Source organism: Podarcis tiliguerta (assembly GCF_965153285.1).
Source record: "Podarcis tiliguerta genome assembly, chromosome: 5".
In the NCBI taxonomy this organism is placed as follows: domain Eukaryota; kingdom Metazoa; phylum Chordata; class Lepidosauria; order Squamata; family Lacertidae; genus Podarcis; species Podarcis tiliguerta.
In genome coordinates, this window is record NC_139538.1 from 92,443,592 (window position 1) to 92,470,826 (window position 27,235).

General features: G+C 45.9%; 1 protein-coding gene across 2 annotated transcripts in view; it reads right to left on the reverse strand.

Annotated features, from left to right (window-relative positions):
• The window catches only part of ARHGEF5 (Rho guanine nucleotide exchange factor 5), a 73,991-nt gene that overhangs the window by 26,924 nt on the left and 19,832 nt on the right, over nucleotides 1-27,235 (reverse strand). Inside the window, exons 1-4 of one of the 2 annotated variants that reach the window (XM_083440701.1) lie at nucleotides 24,198-24,884; nucleotides 5,758-9,538; nucleotides 3,486-3,570; nucleotides 1,480-1,544 (exon numbers count right to left, since the gene is read on the reverse strand). In XM_083440701.1, coding sequence (XP_083296827.1) covers nucleotides 1,480-1,544; nucleotides 3,486-3,570; nucleotides 5,758-9,538; nucleotides 24,198-24,254 — 3,988 coding nt within the window. In that variant the 5' untranslated portion in view covers nucleotides 24,255-24,884. Of the gene's footprint in view, nucleotides 1-1,479; nucleotides 1,545-3,485; nucleotides 3,571-5,757; nucleotides 9,539-24,197; nucleotides 24,885-27,235 lie in introns of those variants that run through there. The other variant, XM_083440702.1, reaches the window with a different exon arrangement.

Below are 27,235 nucleotides of genomic sequence, written 5' to 3' on the forward strand. Positions count from 1 at the left end.
GTTGTTTACACGACTTCCTAATTCATGTATAAAGTGGGATCTGGTGACTAGACTTTAGCAACAAAAGGGGCAGTTGGATAAGGGAATAAAATGTTCCCCAGCCCCAGCCCCACCTTTTCCCTCTGAAGACTGCTGCAGTGATGTGGTTTTTTCTGAAATATTTTTTCCTGTGCAGAATAGGCTGGTATTTAGTTTGTGTTTGAATATTTTTTGATACCCCAGAGAAAGGTCTAATTTAGCGTTTTTATCTTACTTGTATTTAGTAAGCAAAGCTAAAACTTTTGAAATTGCCAAGCTTGCTGAATCTGCAGTTAGCATCCAATTCATTGTTACTAATGAGTTTATGGATTTATTTATTTTTTTTTAAATAAATCCATCCCGCATCAGCACTTTTCTCTCAGGCCATCCCAGCTCTGAGAACAAAAATAAGGAGATAAATTAAGTAAGATGCTAGGGTTGTTTCTATATCTACTCCCATTTTCTGCAAAAAGAAGAAAAAGCAGGGAGAATAACACTCTTCTTTAGGCTCACGTTTGATATCCCCTTTCAGGCTACGCTGCTGCCGCTGAGATGCTTTAGAATCTCTTTACCATCTCTCTTTCGTTGAAAATAACATTGAAACATCCAGAAACCTGAACGAGGGCTCCAATCTAGAATAGGAAGACATTCCAGAACAGGGACCTATGACTGCTCTTCGTCCAAAATATAAATGGCTGGTCTAAGCACACTTTTGTAAAAGCATATATAATTTAATGTGTACGTAGCCACATCCAAACCATGTTTGGAGGGGGTAGAATGAAATAGTGGGGAGGAGGAACTGAAGGGAGCATGGAATGACAGCAGGGAGTTTTGTCAGTTTAGAGTGGGGGGTAGATGGGATTAGCTGGGTGGGAATGGGGTTAGGATGGATTTTACTAGTTCTAATCACATTCACGTCAGACACAGCTTTTATGTTTTCATTGTTCCTCAGTTAAATACTCTGTCTATTATTAACTCTCTGAGAATTTAAATGAACCCCACAGTTAAAGGCTTGAACCAGGCAGAGGGCCTTCTCGGTGGTGGTGCCCACCCTGTGGAATGCCCTCCCATCAGATGTCAAGGAAATAAACAATTACCTGACTTTTAGAAGTCATCAGAAGGCAGCCCTGTTTAGGGAAGTTTTTAATGTGTGACATTTTAATGTATTTTTAATCTTTATTGGAAGCTGCCCAGAGTGGCTGGGGAAACCCAGCCAGATGGGCGGGGTACAAATAAATTATTATTATTATTATTATTATTATTATTATTATTATTATTATTATTTTCTGTTTTTAATCTGTTGGGAGCTGCCCAGAGTGGCTGTGGAAACCCAGCCAGATGGGGGCGGGGTATAAATATTATTATTATTATTATTATTATTATTATTATTATTGCTATTGTTCTGCACCTGCAGAGTGTTTTTTAGCACAGAGAGAACTTCATTAGGCAGGAAGTACTTACATGAGTTGATTAATTTGGAGCGCCGCCGTTTGATGGTTTCTGCTGTCTCTAGCAGTTTCTTCTCTCTTTCAGAGAATGGAAAACATCAAGATGTGAGTAGTATACAAATATGAGGAAAATCAATAAGGTCTATGTTATGTACTGAGTTGAATAGGATCCAAACTGCAGCAGTCTGATTGGTCCTAGAACAATAGGATCCAAATTGCAACAGTCTGATTGGTCCTAGAACAATAGGATTCAGAATGCAGCAGTCTGATTGGTCCTAGAACAATGCAGCAGTATGATTGGTTGGCAGGAACCACCCAATCATGCTCCATATATAAGTGAATCCACAACCTGATTGGCTTACAGTAGAATTCCAGAATTAGCCAATCATGTGCAGCCCATTATGTAAATAATGTATATAAAGCAGATACTTTGAGGGGACTTTCATTCATTCCTCCTCACCACTATGAGCTGAATAAAGAGCATGAAATCACTTTGCGACTCTGAGTATTTCAGTCTACAAAGAGGGTAGCATAACCTGAGCATTGGATCTCATCAGTTACAGCTAGCATTTTAACGCTGGGTTCATAGCCTACATTGCCTACTCTCGCTGAGGAAAATGGCAAGGCAGAAACCACGATAAAGCTTCTATTCCCTGTTCAGGGAAGTTTTTAATATGTGACATTTTAGTGTATTTTTCATCTTTGTTGGAAGCCGCCCAGAGTGGCTGGGGAAACCCAGCCAGATGGGCGGGGTACAAATAACAAATTATTATTATTATTATTATTATTATTATTATTATTATTATTATTATTAAGGAAGCTTGTTCTTCCAAGGAGCATTTGGCAGATTTCTTCAGGTTAATTCATTCATCTTTACAACAACTCTGTGAGGTATGTTAGACACCTCCCTTTACACATATTTTATCAACACAATTGTTGATACTGCCATAGTTCTCACCATCTTGGTCTGCATCTGTCCAAAGGCTTCCATACAATTGTATGGAATACAATACCCTATACCAGGCATGTCCAAAGTGTGTTCCGGGGGCCTAATCCAGCCTGCCGGCCGGTTTAATCTAGCCTCTATGGCAGTTTATCTCCTGGGGTAAAATCCTAAAAAAAGCTGAACAACTTTGGTCGGCCCTCACGCATGTTAATTTCATCACATCTGGCCCTCTTTGGAAAAAGTTTGGGCACCCCTGCCCTATACAGAAGGGGGAGCTTTCCACAGCTCACATTGGATTGACCTGGAAACAAGCTGAGCTTTTAAAATTGGGTAATTGGCTGGGAAATAGGTCAGGCTATCTGAATTCAACCACTTAATGCCCTGCCCCACCCAGCCCCAAAGCTGTCCTTTGCAGCCACAGTGAATTCATGGAGGCTTACAAAACTGCAATATCCTCACTGCAGATTATGGTTCCACATCTGCAGCCCAAGGGGGATAAAGAGCCTGCAGAACCTCAAAACACTTCTCTAAGTTGCTCTAATTTCAGGTCCTTTGCAGGGTCTCCTCAAACTGTGCAAAGCTGTTGTTCTTGAGGGCGGATTTTAATTTGAGCTGGAGAACTTGGGGTTCTCGTAAGGTTCCCCTCTTCTTTGAGGTGAGCATCAATGAGCTCCTGAATCCCATATCCAAGCTCAGCAAGCTTTCCCAACATGTCTAATGTTTTATTTACAGATCTCTTGAGGGGTTGAGCATAAACATTGGGCTGGAATGAACCACGTGGGCAGAAGCTTTTTTGCATACCTGAACTGGGGGTGAAGGCAATTAAGTATTTCAGGGGGGCTTAATTTATTTGTCCAAGGCAGGTCACTCAGTCAGCTTCATAGCCGAGGAAGGCTTTGAACCTGCATTTCACTAATTGGAAACCCAACATTGTAATTGCTGGTTCTTAGTTCCTGTGACATAGCGTGAGAAGTACATTAAACATTCAGAAAGCACTAGAAGGAATTTAATTCCACTGCCACAAGAGGCTGTCCAGTGGCTCAGTACAAAAATGCTTATGGAAAGAGACTCACCCAAATTTCACTCTGTCGAAATGGTCTGATTTTTCTTTGTGTGCAGGGGCTTCTTCCTTTGACGAGATAAGAGATGCTATAAACTCTGAAAATGGAAGAGATAGTGGGGTAGTCTTATTCCAGAAAAATTAAGTGCTGAAGTGCTTGTAATTCAGTCACAACTTCTCAGCTGCAAAAATGGAAATGTAGCTCATTGCAGCAGGTGGAGAGAAGGACAATACAGTGGTACCTTGGTTTACGAACTTGATCCGTTCCAGAAGTCCGTTCTTAAACCAAAGCGTTCTTAAACCAAGGTGTGCTTTCCCATAGCAGCGGGGGACTCAATTTACAAATGGAACACACTCAACAGGAAGCGAAACCTGTTCTGCTTCCAAGGCAAAGTTCACAAACCAAAACACCTACTTCTGGGTTTGCAGCGTTCTCAATCCAAGTTGTTCATAAACGAAGCTGTTCTTAAACCAAGGTACCACTGTATACTGCAGGAAAGAGCCAATGGGAGGAAACATGTCTCTGTGCACAGAGATGCATGGTGTGTCTGTTCCTTTTCAGTGGTCAGTCCCCCACAGGGGGAAAGGCAATATGTTTTGCTCTCAATACGACTGTCTCCAAGAGCAGTGTTTTGCATCTCTTCTCTTAGGTGTGATCCTGCGCTGCAGAGGGTTGAACTAGATGAACCTTGGGTGTCCCTCCCAACCCTACATTTCTGATTCCAGCCCTACCCCTAAACTGAGAAACTAGCATTGGGGAGATGTCTGCTCAGTGACACCACAGCTGTGGTAGCCTTCCTCCTGTTCCATTTGCTCCTAGTTTCATGGGAGGCACAGATTTTGCCAAGAGTCTTGCAGTCCATAACGGCCCAATGTAAATAGCACCATAGTGGCACTGGGACCTATCCCCTATCTCCCCATGTGATTCAAGTGGCTTTCGTGGTTCCAAACCACTCACAAGGGCTTCCCAGTTTATTATCACAAACGCTACCTGCTATCTGCACAGCATCATTTTAGTTTCTGACCATATTTGCATTCCTTTTCATGCTTTTCTTGATACAACGGTACCTTGGTTTTCGAACGCCTCTGTAGACGAACATTTCGGAACTCGAACGCCGAAAACCCGGAAGTAAGTGCCTTGGTTTTCAAATGCACCTCAGAACTCAAACAGGAAATGCGGCTTCCATTTTGAGTTTTCCGTATTGAGGCTTCCACTTTCGTTTTTTTAACATTTCGGAACTCGAACGGACTTCCGGAACAGATTATGTTTGAAAACCGAGGTACCACTATATTTATCTGAAGACCAGTTCCCAGCATTAAGCACACAAGATGACCCTGCTGGGTTATATCATGTCCATCTCATTTTCCAACAATGCCTAGCCAGATCCTTGCTAGAAGCCCAAAAGCAGAGCATGCGGACAACAGAGCCTCTCTCTGTTCCAGTTCTCTGATACTGATCACTCTATCCTCTGTGAATCTGCCAAAGGAGGTGACCATCAGCACTGCTATACGATGTGCTAAAGGCCCGTCTATGGCTTAGACGGTTTCAAAAGTGAAATCTAAAGACAGATATATCAATGATCAGTAGCCATGGTAACTAAATGGAACCTCCATGTTCAAAGACCGTATACCTCAGATTTTCAGGTGCTTGGGACATAGTGAGAAAGTCTGTTGCTTACATGCTCTGCAGAAATCTAGCTGGCAACTGTTGTAAATGGGATGCTTGATTAGACGGATATTTGGTGTAGTCCAGCAGGACTCATTTTATGTTCTTTTAAAGTTGGAAGCTGGCTTTCAGATACAGTGGTACCTCGGGTTAAGTACTTAAATCCTTCTGGAGGTCCGTTCTTAACCTGAAACTGTTCTTAACCTGAAGCACCACTTTATCTAATGGGGCCTCCCGCTGCCACTGCACCGCCGGAGCACGATTTCTGTACTCATCCTGAAGCAAAGTTCTTAACCTGAAGCACTATTTCTGGGTTAGCGGAGTCTGTAACCCGAAGTGTATGTAACCTGAAGCATATGTAACCCGAGGTACCACTGTAGACTGATGTTAGTCTATAACAGGTCTGCTCTCCTTCCCTGGGGGGCGGTGTTGCGGAGAGGCATCTGGGACCCCCCAGTGACCTGGCTGGAGGGCGTAGTCATGCCACCCACGTCATGGGTACTCCCGGCCATGTCACACCCCCAGCTGTCCATTCGGCACAGCTGGGGGCGTGGCCGGGGGGGGGGGCAACCTCCTTTCGCTTTTCTTGTCATTTTGATAAGGAACAAAAGTCACTCACCTAATTCATTGTCCGTTGGTATTGAGATCTTTCTCAAACCCTGCCGATGCCAGTCTTTGCTTTTAGCCCGGTGTTTGCTTAGCACTTCCTGTTTCTTTGAACTGGATGTTGGTTCTTTTGGTTCAAGGCCACTTTTATTTGGACAACTAGTACATTTCTCTAAGGGTAGGTGCCTGGCTCCGCCTTCCTTTCTGGGAAGCACAGGTGGGACAGCGTCCTCTGCATCTCTCTTAGCATCTCCTCTCTGGGACTGCTGCCACCACTGCGGCCCTTGACAGGCAGCCTGTTCTCTGCATGGGTGTCTGATAGTTGGTGGAGATGGAGGGCCTCGCTGGAAAAAGTGTATTGGGTTGGTGAAAGCTATAAGTGAAGGCTGCGTTGGACTTCTGGCCTCTGCAGCTTCAGACATTTTCTGACTCCTTGCTGAGGGATGGCGGCTGTATTTATTTGATGATTTCCCATCACACATATCCATAGTATCAGGAATGCTGCAGGAGGAGTCTTCCACTGGCTCACTGTTTCCCGAAATGCCAACATCTGGGTGCATCTCCAGTAGACTGGATGCTTTGTGTATATGCCTGCCCTTCTGGCCTTGTGAAATACCTGCCCCTTCTGAATTAGCCAACTGTACAACAGGGAATTCTTCAACTCTGCTGTCTATGTTTGGAGCCTGGGCAAGCTTTTCTGCTTCAGCAGCATAGGATATGGTCTGAGAGATGCAGTCAGCAACAAACACACAACCACCCCCATCTATATAGTTAACGGGTAGAGTAGACTCTGGTGCTTCAAATGGTTGTTGGGCAAACTGATCACCATCAGGAGCTGAAGGCATGTTGGAGCTGGAAGCTGGATGTGGAAGCTGAAGGTCCCTGTTAAGAGCAAAGGCTGTGGGGCTGGAGTTAAACTCAGGAGCTACAGATTCCCTGGTTTGGCTAGAGTTTGCTAGTTGAATGGGGTGATTGGCACTGAGGGCAGGAAACACTGAATCGGAATTGAGTGGATGTGGCATATCTTGGTTGGAATTGCATTCCGTCGCTGGGGGCTTATTAAATAGTTCATTGTCAGGTGTCGGGACTGAAGACTGTGGCGCCTTAATGGCAGTGGACTTTGGGGCAAAAAACTGGCAAGCTTGACTGGGAGAGGGCAGTTGTTCTAGGAGCTGACTGGGTTGACTGGGTGCAAGAGCAGGAGTGAGGGGCTGAGCAAGGGTGTCTGCATTAGGTGCAGGGCTTAAAAACTGAGCAGACTCACTGTAGTCTGACACAGTTGGCATGAGCTGGTTTAAGTGGCTGGAAGCAGGCTCTGGAGAAATGGCCTGATCCGAGGCAGGTGTTGGGGTCTTTGTTGGCTGAGCCACATCTGAGGTCTCCGTGTTGCCACCTTCTGTTCCATCCTCTTCAAGAACTAATGAACATGGTGATTCACTGATTAAAGTTTGTTGTTCCATGCAAAGTGTATCTGCTCCTGCTTCCGTTTCTGGAATCTCAAGGCTCCTCATTGGGGTTTCTAGATAACTTATGGTAGTGTCTTGTGCCTGGAATGATTCTGGATTAGGGCTGAATTCTACACTGTCTGCATTGGACAGACCCTCCCCTGATGGTATACTCTGAAGGATCTCAGAAGCAGGACCCTGAGCAACTTCATATAAGTCTTTACCAGATATGTCATTTTTGCTGGAAGCCCAGACATCTGCATCACTGCTCAGTACTTCTCCACAATCCATTCTGTTCAGCTGACATGGCTTAAGCAGATTCTGGTTTTCTGGCTCTTGTGTAGATTCTGATTCTTTACATGGCACAACAGTACCATCTCTGGCTCTCTTGCCAACACCTTCCTCCAGAGAATCTGCCTCTGTTGAGGTCCCCAGTGATGAGGCAGTGATATGGATTTCACCATCAACAGTGTGATCCACAGGCTGAGAATCATACAGATAAATCTGTGAATCAGGAGCTACTATTAAATCTCTACAGGATGGTGGTCTTCCTTCACCATCAAGACTCACAACACTTGTCTCTTCACCACCATATTCGCTGTCCTCTCTTTCAATAGCTCTTCTGTCTTCCTCAGGGGGTTGCTCACTGCCTTGGCTATTATGGCCAACTTGGTCAAAGACGCCAGAGGGTTCCAGTTGTCTAGAATCATGGCATGTTGGAGCCTGTGTCCTTGGGCTCTCACACACTGGGATACCTTCAGATATGGACATAGCTCTTGCCTTTGCTATTTGTGGATTACCAGAGTCCTGTGTCCAGACTGACTTTGCACCGTGATTTGGAGATGAGAGCTCCTTGAAAGTGAAATTAGATGCCTCAACCAAAGAACAGTTCTTGTTTAGATCAGGAAGATCCATGTTCATTTGCAGTGCATTTAAACCCAGTGGGGCAGTTATCTCTCTCTCTACCCCTTGCTTTGATGCTTGCCTTACTTGCACACAACAGTCTTGTTGTTCCTGACCTTTGTGTCTCAATTCTAGATTATTCTGCTCTGTTTCCACCTTTTTCTCCATTCCCTTCCATTCCAGGCATTCCTCATTTAGTTCAGTGTCTACCAACTCTGTTGGGTCCAATTCTGCAGGCCCTGCCTCCAATGATTTTGATACCTGAGATGATTCTGCTTCATCACAATCAGTAGCATGCTTTGTTTTAACCGTCTCCGTTAGTGAACGAGTCTTGCTTCCCCCTATGCCATCCTCCTCCTCAAGATGGAGGACAGTGCAAATAAATGAATTTTGTCCCGATTCTTCCACTTCCTCTCCTATATCTGAATTATTGTCTACTCTAGTGGAGTCTGGCAGAGACAAAATTTCATTAGGCTTTGGTTGTTGCACATCGGAATGTATTTCCCCACCCTTAGAAAATTCAAAACTTGACTGGAAAAGTGCAGAAGATTTCACACCCTCTCTTTGTCCCTTTAACTCTCTTACTTTCCCCTCTTCATTCACTATGGAGGTATCTGGGTGCATCTGACCAGCTCCTTCGGTCTTAGGGGACATCTTCTCATCAATCTCCGATGTGACTTCCATATTTGGCCTATGGCTCTTGTCTAGTTCATATTGAGACTCTAGTTCCGATGAGTGATTTTCATCTGATCTGCCTTTGGAAACCTCAGCATTCTGGTGATGCTCTGAAACATCATGACTCACTGGGAGATAGTCATAGGCTGATTCCTCACTAGCAGAAAAAGTGCCTGTTGAATGTGTTTCCTCACACAGTGTCTGAGAAAATGCATCACGAGGGTTCAGAGCTTGGGGAAATCCAAGAAGAAGGGTTTCACCTTTGATCTCTCCCACCGCGACCTCACTAGGAATACTTGAGATCTGTTCAAGAGCTTCTGCACTGAAAAGGGAAGATTCATGATCACTTAAGGAATGAGCAGCTTCACGTTCTCTCTGACGGGGATCCAAAGGGACCTCCTTGCTATCCTCCAAAGTGACTTCTTGTATATTGAGAAGATTTTCTTGCTGGGAAAATCCTCCCCAGTCCTCTGGATCTCTCTGGCCTCTTTCCAGTCCCATGGATGTCTCTCTTTCCACAGGGCTAGGGAATCTGCCCCATATCTGTTCTTCCATGACAAAGAGAAGTGGCAGGGCTTGAGAAAAAGAGTTCTTTTTGTCCTCTGCTGTCACTGCCACCCTCTCTTCAGAAACATCGCTCCTGGTGAAAAATTCTGTGACATCATGGTGCCTTCTGGCTGGGGCAGGATTAGAAGATTCGTTGAATTTGTGGGTTGCTGAGGGGAAAGGATCTTCCCCTTTGATTTTTTCAGACTCCATCAGTGGCACATCCTGAAAATCAGAAGAAGAAGAAGAAGAAGAATTACTATAAGGCTATGGCTGACCAGGAAATGTTACATTTAAAAGCATTCAGCTACATACCTAACCAACAGGAAGAAGAAGAAGAGGAGGAGGAGGAGGAGGAAGAGGAGGAGGAGGAGGAGGAGTCAGAGGGGAAAGGTGGGCAGACAACTTGCATTCAGGAGTGTGAAAAGAAAAGAAAAGAAAAGAAAAGAAAGCAAAGAATGTGGACTCCAACTACCTGAGGCTCAAACTACCTATTATGCAGAGTTCAATGATTCTTTCCTTGACATATTTTTCTCCCCAGCCAAAACAAGCTGCAAGTCTGAACAGAAGAAGGGTGAGCTCCTTTCTCTCTGGTAACTTCCCAGCTTAGAATCATCATTCCAAACTTTAAAAAACGCATTGGGAATAATGATTCTAACTTCGTTTTACACCCATGGAAGGAAAGATCCGGAGAGGCTAAGGAGGAGATCACCTATTTCAACCCCTTCAGTGACAATCTTGAGTTGCAGACAGCTGCAGAGGAAGGTCTGTCTCTGCACATCTTTTCTCCAGGCAGGATGCTTTGGCTTAAAAGCAATAAGGATGAAAGAATCATGGAACTCTTTCAGGTTCGGGTTCTTGCTCTGCAGTCTCAGGTTTCTTGTTTGAAAAAAATATTAAACATACATGAGCATTTATTGAAATCCCAGAAGCCAGAAGGATGGCTGAATTATGGTTTCTAGTAGTTGGGGTGGTGCTTCCACAAGCCTCGCATAGCTCTCTGTCCTTCCTCCAAACCCAGTGGCGTAGCGTGGGTTGTCAGCACCCGGGGCAAGGCAAGTAATTTGCGCCCCCTAACCCGTGGATTTGCGCCCCCTAACCCTAACCCCCAGATGTTACGCCCGGTGCCGCCAGCCCCCCCTGCACCCCCCACACTACGCCACTGTCCAAACCAGATAAATTATGTAAATTCACACAACTTGCATTATTCAGAAGGGTCATTCCACATCAAATCAACGCAAAAAACAAGGGTTTCGCCACCCACCGTCGCGCATTTTGATGAAACTTGGTGTACACCCTTCCCTTATGGTTGAAAGAAACCTCCTTAATTTTTTCCCCTCTATCTCAAACAGTTTTAATTTTATAGCACTTCAACGTTTTGTGAAATCTGTGTTTCTGTCCCTCTTGAGATCCTCGGCCTTGTTTGCATTTTATTTTCCCCCTCCATAACCAATGATCAGATCTCTTTGAAATTTTACACAGAGATCAAGAACATGATGAGTATTTCAGGGGAAAAATACACCAGCACACAAAAGATTTTATAAATGCCTTTAAAAAATGTATAAATGTAGCTTTTTGGGTGGAAAAACTAGGTTTAGAAAACCTAAATTTTCAGCGGCAGGGCACAATGCAATCAGAAGTTTTTGATGGTGAAAATTTTGCAAAGACATGCTCTTTCTCAACACAGAATACAATTTATGGGTCTCTTATGTCTTGGAACAAAAGTTTAGGGGGAGGCCATAACAACACCAACAACAAGGTAACAAGAAACAGCCACAACTTGGATGACTCTAAAAGAGGACTCGACAAACTAATGGAGGAGAAGGCATTCCTAAGGAAAGAAGAGACCTGCAACACTAATCACTGATTCTCAGAATTCAGCACTACTCCAGAAAAGGAGGCCAGATCCACATTCCTCATGCAAAACCAACTTCATTTGAAAAGACCGTCAGAGACATGAGGAGGCAAAACGTGTAAAATGTCCAAGTTTGCCTTAGCTTCTCTGTTGAATATACTGTTATGTGACTCTCCCAAGCAGTGACAGGTTCCAGGAAGCACAGTGCTTCGCTATGTTTGGTTGCCTTCAGAAAGAGGTCAGTTGAGGTTTATGATGCTTAGTAACATTTGTCTACAAATAAAGAGGTTGAGCATAGGTGGAAGCAGAGTTTAAGCACTCCAAGACACCAAGTTATACTGCTTCACATCAGATCTCTAGGCAGAAGAAACCAGCAACTCAAAAATGCTGTTAGCTTACAAAATGCAAACTTAGCTCTCTGTGGGCTCATCCACACTTCCGCATGCCTAGAAAGCTTGGGTCTTGCCTCTGGACCCACTGCTTTCACAGAGAAAACCCATTCTTTAGTGCTAAATCACAGCAAACGTCAATTCAGATGAAACCTAGCAGGACCAGATAAGCCCTGTCTCTCATTCAAAAACTATAGTGTATGGTTCATTTCACACAAATTATGTCATCCTTATGGCAAGGTGGGTTGGGGGACAAAGGCACGCCCCCCCTTTCAGATATTTCCTAACCATTCAGAAGATTTAAGGAAAATCGTCTAGCAGATCCCATGGAAACACACAACAGGAAAACTCTGACATCAATTTGAGATACTTTATGGGAAATGATTCATAAATGGAGTAAAACAAATAAATATCACCGGATGTTAATACTCCATCAGGTCCAAAACACTGGCCCAAGATTGCCTCAAAGTGGCCCACCGGGATCGTTGTTTTCATAGAAAACGGATAGTAAACGTAAGCATTTTTGCACTGGCAAACCCAGCCTTGCTCTGGGTGAAATTGTTGTTGCTGCTGCTGAGTCAAGCTAGAGTTCTGCAGAAAGGAAGTGTAAGCCTTTGATTTAATACTGGAGTATTAGGTCATAGCTGAGATTAAATCAAAACAGCATAGATGCCAGTCAGTATGACCTCCTAAGGCAGGGGTCAGCAAACTTTTACAAAGTCCACTGTCCCTCAGACTTTGAGGGGGGCCAGACTATATTTTGAAAAAAAAAAAAATATGAACGAATTCCTATGCCCCACAAATAACCCAGAGATGCATTTTAAATAAAAGCACACATTCTACTCATGTAAAAACACCAGGCAGGCCCCACAAATAACCCAGAGATGCATTTTAAATAAAAGCACACATTCTACTCATGTAAAAACATGCTGATTCCCGGACCATCCGTGGGCCGGATTGAGAAGCCGATTAGGCTGGATCCGGCCCCCGGGCCTTAGTTTGCCTACCCATGTCCTAAGGTTTGGGGGCTGCACTTTACTAACACCCATTTTATACATGTCTAAAGTCTCGCTGGTAGTAAGAAAACGGTGGCGGTTCTAAAGCCTTAGGAAATTCTACACTCAATGTTTCTGTTTATTTCATTTCTTTAAAAGAATACTCTTCCATTAATTTTGCACACCGTTTAGAACACAATAAAAGACAATAGGGAACCAATGGGAAATTACAATGTTATAGCTCACACTTTTTCCTTTAAGCTGTGGCTGGCTCCCTCGCTCCCCCACTTTCCTGTCAACTGTAATTCAGAAGGGGAAAAATGAGGTTAATCAGCTGGAGGAAGATGGTGCGTGAGAATGACCCTGCAAGGATTAGTCCTGCAGCCTCTTGCAACACAGGCAGCTGTAAGGGCATGGTGATGTGGTTCAAGAGGGGAGATAAATGGGGCTGATGGCAGAGCCCAGGCTTGTTTTCACTGGAAGGGGGAGCACAAGGCTGAATCCAACCCCCCCACCACCACTCTGAGATTTTTCTACTCTTCCTTTTTGTTTGCTTGTGTACTCCATCAGATGTCAAAGAGATAAACAACTACCTGACATTCAGAAGACATCTGAAGGCAGCCCTGTTCAGGGAAGTTTTTAATATGTGACATTTTAGTGTATTTTTCATCTTTGTTGGAAGCCGCCCAGAGTGGCTGGGGAAACCCAGCCAGATGGGCAGGGTACAAATAAATAAATTATTATATTATTATTATTATTACTCAACTTCATCTGAGGCATTATAAAAATGCTTCACTGTGACTGGAAATTATGGCGGAGTAAATGATATTTTCAAAGCTGAACTGTTAGTTTAAAGCAGAGTTCTTTTTGCGTGGCCAGGCGGAGACCTCCCCTCCGACCCCAGGCGACCCCCGGGAGGAATAATGACTCATGACAACGTGTTATGGGATTAATATTGGCCACAACTTTGTCAAACTTTCAGATGTAGGGAGACCTTGGCTTAGGCATTGGGCGTTTATCTCTCCCAGCCCCCGTCCGGGGATCTGGGGGACAACAGGGGAGAGCAATGACAACCTAATGACATATGGCCAGTGACTCCCTTCCACACAACCCCTTTAATGGGAAACCCTGGTATCACCACCGCAGGGGGGGGGGGCATGGGTCACCGCTTCATGCCCGACCCACCCCCATTTAGGGAAGATAGACTAAAGGATTCTGTCCAAGGCCTGACATTTTTGCTACGGGGAAGGCAAAACCTGCCAATGCAGGGAAATTCCTTCCCAGTCCCTCAACAGCAGCCATCAATGACCGTAGCAGTGCCTGCACACCTGTAAAGAAGAGGTGGGAGAAGCTCTGGAGCCAACTGAGGGCTCCCAGGTACGTTCTACCCTCTCTTGTGTGTGCAGTGCGGTCCTAACCCTACCTGGTCAACTCTCCTGGCAACACCTCCTCAGCTGGGATTGGCTAACTGTCTGAGGTTAGGTGGGAACCTCCAGGTATCCAGCTCAGGAAGGTGAAGCCAGTCTGAACTGCAGGGGATCATGTAGGATCAGGGGGCTGTGCATGACCCCGCAAAAAGCACCCCCCACTTGAGGTGGGGAGTGGTCATTACAAACAACAGCTTCTTTGCTGCTTAATTAACAAAAACCAGAGGTGCTTTAAAAAGGTAAAGGTAAAGGTACCCCTGCCCGTACGGGCCAGTCTTGACAGACTCTAGGGTTGTGCGCCCATCTCACTCAAAGAGGCCAAGGGCCAGCGCTGTCCGAAGACACTTCCGGGTCACGTGGCCAGCGTGACATCGCTGCTCTGGCGAGCCAGAGCCGCACACGGAAACGCCGTTTACCTTCCCGCTAGTAAGCGGTCCCTATTTATCTACTTGCACCCAGGGGTGCTTTCGAACTGCTAGGTTGGCAAGCGCTGGGACCGAACAGCGGTGCTTTACAAACTTGTAAACAAAACCTCTAGCCTATAAAACTTACCAAGATGAATTTTCTGAGGATTTTTATAGGCGATTCATAAATGAGTGTTTATTTTTCATTAAACACTTTTATTAATGTAAAATCAAAGGTACAAGCAGGAAGGAACATAACCCAACATTTTTATGCTGTTTAATTTCTTATATGTCAAATTCAGATATACAAAACTCTCTTCTCCCACCAAATTGTGAAATTTGACTTTAATTTTTAAAATATTATCTGCTCTCTGTTTGGAAAAGACAACCTCTATCCTGCTCCTATGTTTTGTAACTTTGAATATGTTCTTCCCTGTTTGCTTGTACTTTTGATTTAACATAGATGGGTATTTAAGAATTCTTCTTTCATTTATTGTACACGACACGCTCACAAGCCCCAGTCCAGTACCAGTAGCACAATATTCTGCCCCATGGAATGACTTTTTTTAAATGGAGCTGTTTCCATAAAGTACCTTCCATTTGCTAAGCACTGTGGAAACAGGAAGAAGTTTTAGACTTACAGGCACTACTATGCAATTTCAAGTCATGGACTCAGAATAAACCTCTTGGCCTCTTGCCCCCTTTTCCTGTCACATTAGCCTTGAAGTTTTTTTCAAGGATACCTAAGATATGTAAAGGGATGCGGCTGGTTCTGTGGGTTAAACCACAGAGCCTAGGACTTGCCAATCAGAAGGTCGGCGGTACGAATCCCTGCAACGGGGTGAGCTCCCATTATTCGGTCCCTGCTCCTGCCAACCTAGCGGTTCAAAAGCACGTCAAAGTGCAAGTAGATAAATAGGTACCGCTCTGGTGGGAAGGTAAATGGCGTTTCCGTGCACTGCTCTGGTTCGCCAGAAGCGGCTTAGTCATGCTGGCCACATGACCCGGAAGCTGTACGTCGGCTCCCTCGGCCAATAAAGCGAGATGAGCACCACAACCCTAGAGTTGGTCATGACTGGACTTAATGGTCAGGGGTCCCTTTACCTTTACCTTTAGGATATGTAAAAGTTCCAGAAAAGGAGAAACCACTGAGTCTGGCTTAGCCCACCAGTTCCCCAGTGGCTGGGGTTGGGATTTCTGTGTGTGGCTATATCCCTGCTCCATCATCTCAGTCTCTCTCATTGTATCCCTCTTCTGGAGCCTTGTGCAAAGCTAAAGGACTGAGACCATAGTCCTCTTCTGTCCCATGCATGACACAGAGAAGGGCAAGTGAAGCAATGCTTTCACTTCACCCTAGGCTTCCTGGAAAGGAAGAAATGGCATCACCACCTCCTTTCTCAGGCACCCTGTGCAAAGTGGTCTTTGCTGGCTTGCTGTGCGCCTCCTCTTTCTCACAGGGAAAGAGGAAGAGTGGGCAGCAAATTGACATGGAATGATGAGCCCTTGGAATGGTGTTTATTGTGGGTGCATTCTACCACGTGTGTTAGTGGTGGATTTATTCTTCTTTATTAGGACTCATCCACACTGGAGTTGGATGTCTTAGTGTGGACACAGTCTTAGTTGTTCTGTCATGGTTTCCTAATGCTACCACATCACTGCTGTCCAGGGAGACTTTAGCACAACCACAGTCGGACCAAAATCAACTCCAAATATTCATGGTATGAAAAGTTCCAGAATTTCAGCAGGCTGTTGGACGATTTGCAGCGCTTGGTATCACTGCCTGGCTATTCCAGCAATTGAATCTGTGTTGGATCCAGGAATAGAGCCTACCCTCTCAAACTCCTAACAATGTACTGCACAAATTAACAGTTAGGGTAATGTCAGGAAAACAGAATAATCATAGTCCCAAGAAGGGGAGATCATGTGCATACACATCCGACACTAGAATTACAGGGAGAAGGATTCTGGCCTAGGAGTCATCCCAGGATGCTTGCTTTTCAATTGCAAGAAATTCTTCTTAACGAGTCAGTAAAGGTAAAGGGACCCCTGACCATTAGGTCCAGTCATGACCGACACTGGGGTTGTGGGGATTCGAACCGCGACCTTCTGATCGGCATGTCCTAGGCTCTGTGGTTTAAACCACAATGCCACCCACGTCCCACCCCTCCCCTCCCTGACACAGACACACACGATCTGAGGTAGGAGGTATAGAGCAGTTTTGCTATAAAGCTCAAATGCTATTTGTGTGAACGTGAGTGTGTAGCTGTGTACACGTTGCTAAGGTCTTACCCTGCTTCAATATGGGTGGATGAGAGCAGAACCAGTTAAAACCTGAAACTTTGAAGATGGTTCTAGCTGTTTGTTCTTCAGGGAGAGATGATGGAAGCAGAGGACGCAGTCGTTTGCCAGGAAGGAGCTGTGAAATCTCACTTGCTCCTTCCTTCTCTCCCTCCCTCAACTCTTCTTTCGGTTTAAGCCAAACCCTGTCCTTGGAGTTCATTAACCAAAGGGTGTGGCTTCACATGTTGTCTTTGTAACTTCACATTCCACACCGCTACCTAAGCTCCACCCTTGCAATTCCCCTTGTGGGTTTTTTGGAGAAAGGTAACCTGCATTCAAATGTTTTCAGATCAAGCTGGTTGCCGTGTAGCTTCATTTCTGAATCGGACAACATTTTAACCTGTTCAGAAGTCTCACACTCATGCAAGTGAAATATGGTGAACAGGTCATGAACTAAAAATGAACCGGACAGCCAGAAGGCCAGTAAAACCAGGGCTTTTTTTCCAGCCAGAACTTGCCAGAACTCAGTTCCGGCATCTCTCAGGTGGGCACTATTGCCATTATAATCTTAAGGTGAGTTCGGCGCACCTCTTTTTCTAGAAAAATAAAGGTAAAGGTAAAGGTACCCCTGCCCGTACGGGCCAGTCTTGACAGACTCTAGGGACGCCGCCCGCGTCCCTTATTTCTAGAAAAATAGCACTGAGTAAAACCAAACTTAGTACAGCTCAGCTGTCATCCATTCCACTCACACTGTGTTGCCTAGGAAGATGAAAGGCTTAACAGGGAATAAAGAGGATATACAGTGTTACCTCAGATTAAGTACTTAATTCATTCCGGAGGTCCGTACTTAACCTGAAACTGTTCTTAACCTGAAGCACCACTTTAGCTAATGGGGCCTCCTGCTGCCGCCACACCGCCAGACCACAATTTCTGTTCTCATCCTGAAGCAAAGTTCTTAACCTGAAGCACTATTTCTGGTTTAGCGGAGTCTGTAACCTGAAGCTTATGTAACCTGAAGTGCGTATGTAACCCGAGGTACCACTGTACATTGTGCAGAATAATACTTTGTGCATTTGTGCAACATTTCAGAGCATTCAAAAGACTTCACATCCACAATCGCAGTAATTGTACAGAATATCTAAGCCTTGCCTTGCACTGCCAAAAGAAAATTTACAGTCCAATCCTAGCCATGTTTACAGAGAAGCAAGTTCCACTGAGTTCAGTAGGATTCACTTCCTTCCTAATATGTATGCTTACAATGTCAACGGGGGATGTGTGAGGCGGTCCCGCCTTGCCGCCCCAGGCTCCTTTGGGAACGGCAAGATATAAATGCAATGAATAATAATAGCAGAGCTCTGGGTCGGGCCCCACCTTGCTTCGAAGGGTCCCTGCCTCAGACCCCGCATAGGAGCAACATTTGGAAATCCAAATATTCAGTCCTCCCATTGACTTTCATTGGGAAAATCAAGACAACAATGAACTGCTGGTTTTTGCAATTGGTACATGACATTTGGGGAAACTGTAGCTCCTCAAGGTGGAATTACCGTATTTTTTGCTCTAGAAGACGCACCAGACCACAAGACGCACCTAGTTTTTGGAGGAGGAAAACAAGAAAAAAAATATTCTGAATCTCAAAAGCCAGAACAGCAAGAGGGATCGCTGCGCAGTGAAAGCAGCAATCCCTCTTGCTGTTCTGGCTTCTGGGATAGCTGTGCAGCCTGCATTCGCTCCATAAGACGCACACACATTTCCCCTTGCTTTTTAGAAGGGAAAAAGTGAGTCTTATAGAGCAAAACATACGGTAATCCTGCAAATTTTCAGACAGGTAGGCTCAGCGGTGTGTCCCCTGCCCCCCGCTAGACCTCATGCTTCCTGAACTCCATGGTTGGCCACCTTAGCCTCTTGGGAATGGGAAACTGAGAGCTAGCTGGGGAAAAAAATCTGCTGCATTACCACTGTTTTGCCCTTGCTGCCTGATAGCTGGGACATGGCTGCCCTCTGGCCTGAGTGAGATTGACCAGTGAAGCCTCTTCAAGTGCTGGAGCAAATTGTTGGTGGTGTAATGCCCTGCTACTTCCCCCCATTCAAAGTCTGCTTCCAGTGATGGCAGATATCAATGGTGGGATCCATTCCCACCTCGCAGGGGACCCACATCCTGCTCTGCAACTTGTGTGGAGAATCAGGCTGGTGGCTACTCTCAGCCTGGAGGCTCAGAAGAGGACCAGTGTAGGGCTAAGTTGCGGGTGTGTGTGTGTCATCACAAGACCATTGGGGTATCTCCTGATGGCACTGGAGAGGGTCCCAGCTGCTCCGCTGTGCTCTTGACAGAAGCACTGTTGCCTGCTGTCCATCAGTGGGTCAGGGTGAGGACCCCTCTCCTCTCCCACCAATGGTCCTGTCAGCTTGCTGCTGCTATTGCTTCCTGCCTCCTGAAACAATCTCCTGGCAGCTGGACCACTGGCCTTTCAGCCTGACTGGGCGACAAGAGTAAGTCTGGCCACTGGTGACAATGTAACTGGCAGCAATTCTGCCAACTCTGTCCATGGTGGCAACAATGACATGGAAGCTTCATAGAAGAATCCCTAGGCTGTATTCATAGAATCGTAGAATTGTAGAGTTGGAAGGGACCCGGAGGGTCATCTAGGTCAGGCATAGGCAAACTCGGCCCTCCAGATGTTTTGAGACTACAATTCCCATCATCCCCCTGACCACTGGTCCTGTTAGCTAGGGATGATGGGAGTTGTAGTCCCAAAACATCTGGAGGGCCGAGTTTGCCTATGCCTGATCTAGGTCAACTCCCAGCCATGCAACTAAAGCATCCATGACAGGTGGCCATCAAACTGCTTTAAAAAGTTCTAATGAAGGAGAGTGCACCACCTTCCGAGGGTTTCCAAGGTGGGCACAGCACTCTGTCAACATTGGGATGCTGGCTGCCATTTTGAATCAAGATGACATACCAAAACGTGACTTTGGCCCAACTTTGTCCATTTCCTGACACAGATTTGGCCAAACTTGACTTGAGTTTTCTTTCTCCCCTGGCAACAGGCTGGTTCACACACTTGATGATTATCTGTAGCATCAAGTGAATATATTCCCTTTCTTTATTTCATAAAAATTATACATGGCTTGATTTTAAAAATCCTTTCAAGATAAAGATAAAAAAGAAAATCAAGAGAAAAATTACAACCCTACTTTAAAATGTACAAAAGTGAAAATACAAATGCATTAATATTACCTTAACTTTCTACGCATCTTGGTAGGCTTCTTTAAGGAAGAATGTTTATGGCAGGCACCAAAAAAGAGCACAAGGAAGGCGTCTGCTCAATAAGGAGGGAGTTACAAAGTTTTTACAAATGCAGAACGGCTATTTATGTTGCACTTGTAGGAGTGCCAATCAAAGAGGTCAAGTGGGCACATGTGGGACAATGTGATGTCGTAGGTAAACTAGTCCCAAGTTGTTATGATTACATATGCTAATACAGTCATACCTCGGGTTGAATATGCTTCATGTTGAGCGCATTTGAGTTGCGCTCCGCGGCAACCCAGAAGTAATGGAGCGTGTTACTTCCGGGTTTCGCCGCTCAAGCATGCACAGACGCTCAAAATGATGTCATGCGCAGAAGTGGCGAAAAGTGATGCGCGCGTGCGCAGACGTGCCGTCGCTAGTTACGTTTGCTTCTGGATGCGAACGGGGCTCCGGAACGGATCCTGTTCACATCCCAAGGTACCACTGTAATAACACCTTGAAATTGGCCGGGCAGCAAATCAGCAACCAATGCTGAGCACAGGTGTTATACGTAACAGGGCCTCACTCCTGTCAGCAATGGTGCTGCAGCATTCTTCACTAACTGAAGCCGCCTGATTAAGCGCATGGGAAGCCCCACATAAAGCACATTTGCAATAATCCATTCTTTCAGTAAGTGACACATGAATTACTGTGGCTACGCATTTGTGACTCGGCCGTCACAAATCACCTCACGTCACCTCAAATGCCGTGTTTTGCATTTCACACATTCAGCTGCTAGTCACCCAGTAGTGATAAACTGTGTTTGTGAAATCTCAATAGATCAGGAGCCTTGTGGACAATTGTGGACAATCCTTTTGTGTGTGTAATTCAGCAATAAACATGTTCTGCTTGTCATGGCTGCAGTTGGAATCTGCTGAAACGCATAAAGATCACTAGCAAAATATGTGCCATTATGATTTGAGGGGGAGAAATGGAAAAGAGGCGTATCATCCTGGGCCCTGGAAGAAAGGAAAGGAGGAGAGACAGAGACACAGTGTCTATGGAAATGACAGATCACGATACATCAGTGTTTTTAGCCAATGAGTGAAGTGAAGAGCTGCAAGGGATAAATGAGTTGCTTGGACACCAGGTAATATCAATCCCTACCAGGGTCCTGCTTGGCATAGTTCATAGCTTCTCTGAGTTATTCAAGCCCCTTCGCCACAGCATGATCCATGATGGGATCCGTATAGTTAAAGCTATGGTTTTCCCAGTAGTGATGTATGGAAGTGAGAGCTGGACCATAAAGAAGGCTGATGGCTGAAGAATTGATGCTTTTGAATTATGGTGCTGGAGGAGACTCTTGAGAGTCCCAAGGACTGCAAGAAGATCAAACGTATCCATTCTGAAGGAAATCAGCCCTGAGTGCTCACTGGAAGGACAGATCCTGAAGCTGAGGCTCCAAGACTTTGGCCACCTCATGAGAAGAGAAGACTCCCTGGAAAAAACCCTGATGTTGGGAAAGATGGAGGGCACAAGGAGAAGGGGACGACAGAGGACGAGATGGCTGGATAGTGTTCTGGAAGCTACCAGCATGAGTTTGACCAAACTGCGGGAGGCAGTGGAAGACAGGAGCGCCTGGGGTGCTCTGGTCCATGGGGTCACGAGGAGTCAGATACGACTAAACAACTAAACAACAACAACAACCAGGGTCCTACCAGGGCCATATCTTTAAAGGTGCAATTGGAGTAATTGTACCAAGAGCCAATTGCTTTCTGGAAGCAGCTCTGGAGGTAGCAGAAGAAACACTGCAAGACAGTGCCCACAACCCCCACCTCCTTCAAGGACACCATGGTATTTCAATGGTATTGAAAGCCTCTGAGATGCCAAGAAAAACTAGCAGGGTCACTCTCCCCACATCTCTCTCCGGAGATAGAATTTCAATCTGTGACCACTGAGATCTATTCCAAGTTACTCATCAGCACTCTCAGTAATAATAATAATAATAATTTATTATTTATACCCTGCCCATCTGGCTGGGTTTCCTCAGCCACTCCGGGCAGAATATTAAAATACAATAGTCTATTAAACATTAAAAGCTTCCCTAAACAGGGCTGCCTTCAGATGTCTTCTAAAAGTCTGGTAGTTGTTTTTCTCTTTGACATCTGGTGGGAGGGTGTTCCACAGGGCGGGTGCCACTACCGAGAAGGCCTTCTGCCTGGTTCCCTGTAACTTGGCTTCTCACAGTGAGGGAACCGCCAGAAGGCCCTCAGCGCTAGACCTCAGTCCTTATGTCTGCAGTACATATTACCAACTGAAGGGATATAGACCCCACAAGCTGCAGCAGGAAGCCTCAAGAGATCCAGCACCAGTTACACTTTCTGGTGACCTGAGCTGCTCCTCCAAAGCTCCTCCAAAGCCATCCTGTTTATGGGATGGTCTTTGGTAGCTGCTAATTCAGACAGCCAATGAATGCTCAAGGCCTCTCGTTGGCATGAAAATGCTTCTGGAAGGAAGCATAAAGAAAGTTGCTATGCCTCTTGCCCAATATACACTCTCACACCATGTCTTGTCTGCCTCAGGAACCTGGCATGAGATCCAGACTTGGTAGACCAAAGAGCAGCAAAACTTCTTCCAGCTGTGATACTTAGCATGTAGAGAGCACCTTCAGGTGTTCAAAAGGCTTCAGGTGTATGATTACCTTGCTGTAATCATTACAACACTCCTACAAAACAGGTCACTGTCAATCCCATATTGCACGAAGAGGGCCAAGGCTACTCTAACAACTCATGTACACTTAGCTTTGCCCCACATTTCTAGGTACAGATCTGTGCTTTAAAGCTCCCTGTCCAAGTGCTTTTTTTTGTGGGAGGCACTGCTTTCCTCACAAAAGCTTACTCATTGCAACTGAATCAGTGCAAATGGCAATCTGTGAAAAACCTGAATGGCCACTTGTTCCGATTCAGCAGTAAAGAGCAGCTTTTCCTTGAGGAAAGTGGCAGGGGTGGAGGAAGACACGGACTCAGACATGGACCAGGAAAGCACAGGCTTGTGCATGGATCACACGGGGTGAGCCCTAAGACTGTAAAGTGAGTTTATGGAAGAAGTGAGCTTTGAAGTATCGATCTCCTCCAATTGACATAGCTCAGTGTCTTAGCCACAATCGTATACAAGCCAAGTACCATAAGTGTTTGCTTTGTTCACTAGCCTCTAGCACCGTGGGCAGCTGGATTTTGCTCACTAAATTCTTAACCCCTGCTCAACAAAATGATGGAGAATGTTTATTTTCCATCTCAAAGCAACCTCTCTTACTAAAATGCAGGTTAAAAAGCACCAAGTGGATGGATAATAAAACATGCTGTGTCCATTCAAAATGTTTCACATACGTTATTTCAGCAACACTTAACAGCACCCTGTAAGGCTTGCCTGTATTAATTTCCCCATAAACACTGAAACAGAGACAAGGAAGGCTTATCTGAGTCTATCTAGTAACTTTTATGCTAGAAGTGGGATTTGCATGATGGGTTTTCCGGTTCATAGCTGGACCAGAAAGCACCAGGACTTGTTCTGAGTACTATGATGCTAATTCTAGTGATAAATTATACTTATCATGTATATAGCACATTCAGGGGTTCAAAATGCTTCATTGAAGTAGCAAAGAGCACCAGGGCTTCTTCTGAGTATTATGAAGCATAGCTTAGCCATTGTGCTACAGCAGTTGTCCTAATGCAAGAAGATCAAACCTCTCCATTCTTAGGGAAATCAGCCCTGAGTGCTCACTGGAAGGACAGATCCTGAAGCTGAGGCTCCAGTACTTTGGCCACCTCATGAGAAGAGAAGATTCCCTGGAAAAGACCCTGATGTTGGGAAAGATGGAGGGCACAAGGAGAAGGGGACGACAGAGGATGAGATGGTGAGACAGTGTTCTCAAAGCTACGAACATGAGTTTGACCAAACTGCGGGAGGCAGTGGAAGACAGGAGTGCCTGGCGTGCTCTGGTCCAGGGGGTCACGAAGAGTCGGAAACGACTGAACGACTAAACAACAACAAGTTGTCCTAATGCCTTGCCGGATCAGACCATCCAACTCAACAGTTTGTCTGCAACAACCACCAGGCTTAGGCAAGACATAAAGATATGGCCTTCTCTTCTTATGTATTTCCATCAGTGGGCAATACTGCTCCTGAACCTGAACAGATTCTCCATGCCTATAAGAAGCACAGAGTTCTTCAGTATGCAACTCGTACCCTGTACAAAGCAGTTAACTCAAAATCTGAGACCCCAGCCGAGTAATTCAAAATACATGTTACCTTCTTTGGCCGCCTCCGATAGCAATGCATCCTGTTCTTTGTTCCTTTGTATCCCATTTGCTCTAATCCAGTAATGCACACAAGCCACACACACAATGAGGTCTATGAGAATTCCAGAGGACTTCCCCTTGCCCCTAAGCAAGGGTTTAGGGGCCAGGCCTGCATCAGCGAGACAGTCTTACTCCACTGCTTGGCAGAGGAAGGAGGGCTTGGTAGTTGATGCAAGCACACGGGGTTTTGTAAGCAAGGTATCCGTGAGTGCGGCTCCTGGGGATCCTGCAGGATAAACCAAGAGGGAGGCTGGGAAAGGGCTCGCAGCCAGCAGAATGTTCAGAAGCCACCGTTGTGGAGCTGTTCTCTCCCCCGTCTTCCTGCCTCACATCCGAACAGGGAAATAAAGGAATCCAGCTCTGTTTGCTTACAGCTCCTTCTTGAGCCACTCCTTCATTGTGCCTGAGCGGAAGCCAGGACATTGGGCAACTCCGAAGGTCGAGTCTAAACACCAGCAAGCTATGAGTAAGTTGCATTAAAAGTATATGCCATTTCTATTCTTGGAGGGTTTTTTTCCTCCTCCTGTGACATCATGATCGGCATCAGGAAATTTCACCACACTGAGCTGCACTCCACGTTTGTGGCTGCAGCAGACGGTGGGGGAGGGGGGAGCACAGGAAAAAGAACAATCGGTTGGTAAATAGGAAACTTTCCACACTGAATAGGGAATGAGCAGAAAGTCACCCAGTTCACGACTGAATATAATCTGTGCTTCTGATCAAAATACACAAACTGAAATGAACCTTTGAAAGTTGAACTTCTTCCCATTCTGCAGTGCGGCTCTCCAAAGTGTGGAAAAAGTATACATCGAGGGAAAGTCTGTACAAACATACATACGTTACTGCAAATAATGTACAATATTGCATTATATGCTGGGAAATTGCTTGCAAAAATGCACAAGAAGTGTGTGAATTTTCATGTGAACTTTTTTTTTTTTAAGGAACAAATTGCTAACTGATGCAGAAATAGAAAAATGGGAAACTGAAATTGACAGATTTGTCAGTTTCTGCTGCTGAAAGCCAGCCATGAGTGGCCCGACATTGACTTGCAAGTCTTGTTCACCATCACTGCCTGTTTCATTGTGCTTTACAGGATTTCTTTTGTTGTTGTTGTTTAGTCGTTCAGTCGTGTCCGACTCTTCGTGACCCCATGGACCAGAACACGCCAGGCACTCCTGTCTTCCACTGCCTCCCGCAGTTTGGTCAGATTCATGTTTGTAGCTTCGAGAACACTGTCTAACCATCTCATCCTCTGTCGTCCCCTTCTCCTTGTGCCCTCCATCTTTCCCAACATCAGGGTCTTTTCCAGTGAGTCTTCTCTTCTCATGAGGTGGCCAAAGTATTGGAGCCTCAGCTTCACGATCTGTCCTTCCAGTGAGCACTCAGGGCTGATTTCCTTAAGAATGGATGCGTTTGATCTTCTTGCAGTCCATGGGACTCTCAAGAGTCTCCTCCAGCAAGGATTTCTTTAGGGGGGCTAATCCCCTTCCCCCTAAAAAAGGAGACACGCTGAAACTCCAGGTAGCCAACACCAAGGTCAGCAAGATGCTTTGGAACACAAGCATCACTTAGGGCAAAGGTTTCAACCTTCTGGGGTCCACAGCTCCCTTGACCAAATGCAATCACTCTGCGGCACCCCTGTGGGGATCAGAAGCCCGGTTATGTCACCCTTTGCCTGCAGAGCTGGTAGCCTCTCACCCTTTTTCGAACACCATCCCTGGGGAGTGTTCCCTCAGCCTCCTCTCCCCTCTTCTTGGGAGTCCTCTGGACAGGCAGCTGCTTCTGTCCCTGAGTCTCTGAGCTGCCCCCGCCCCAAAGAGAACATGGAGGGCAACCATTCGCCTGTGGAGCTTATAGCCAGGGCTGCTGCAATAAACAGCTGCGCAAGCCTTTGGGAGGCAGAGAGATGAGAGGGCATCAGAGGAGGAGGGAAGGAAAGAGGGACAGAGGCCAGTGTTGCCCGCAGCACACCTGACCATCATTCAAGGCATCCCAGGGTGCCACAGCACACTGGTCGATAACCACTGACTTAAACGTGGACAACACTGGCTCCCTCGGCCTATAGAGCGAGATGAGCACACAACCCCAGAGTAAAGGTACCCCTGACCGTTAGGTCTAGTCGTGGACGACTCTGGGGTTGCGTGCTCATTAGCTGATTAGCTGCTCTCCCTGTGCAAAGGTCAGAGGGGGCAGGGTTTCTGTTGAGGCAGGTGATTAGCTGTGGGAGGAGCTTATCAGAGCTTGCAGACTAGCGGCGCGCGCCTAGTGGCGCACGCAGTTTGATCCATCTTTTAGATTTAGGGGAGCTAGTCTCAAACGTTTGTTGGGGGAGACCTAGGTTTTTTTGGGGGGAGTTGTTAGTCCTGTCTTCACACTTTTTATGATGCAGGACCGCTGTAGCCACCCCCAACGACACGTTCTCAAGATGGAGGGGGAGGGAACAGCTGCAGTCGCCTGCAGTTCCTGCGCAATGCTTGCCATCTTGCCAAAGGTTGCAGGCAGCTTTACATGCAGCAATTGCATGTTGATTGCCGTCCTAAAAGACAAAGTCCAGCAACTGGAGGAACGTGTAGCTACACTCCAAAGAATTAGAGAGCTGGAGCTCTTCTTGGAAACAGCAGAGCACACCGTCTCCACCAAGGAGGAGACAGGAGACTCCCCTGGGAAGGAGGCTAGTTCACCAACACAGGAGCCCGATAGGTGGAGAAACGTGACTCAAAGAAGTAGGAGGCCCAGGGTTCGCTCTGATTGTTTAGAAATACACAATCGCTTTCAGGTCCTCTCCCCTAGCATGGAGGACGAAGAGCAGACTCCATTTGAGGACCTCTCCCTCATTACAGTCGATCAGGTATATGAAGATGAACAGCAAAGTCAGTCCTCAGAGAATGTGCAGGCGACCTTGGAACGGACCGCTCACGGAAGAACCCCGACCAAACCTAAGAGGAGGCGTGTAGTGGTGATAGGGGATTCCCTACTGAGGGGAACAGA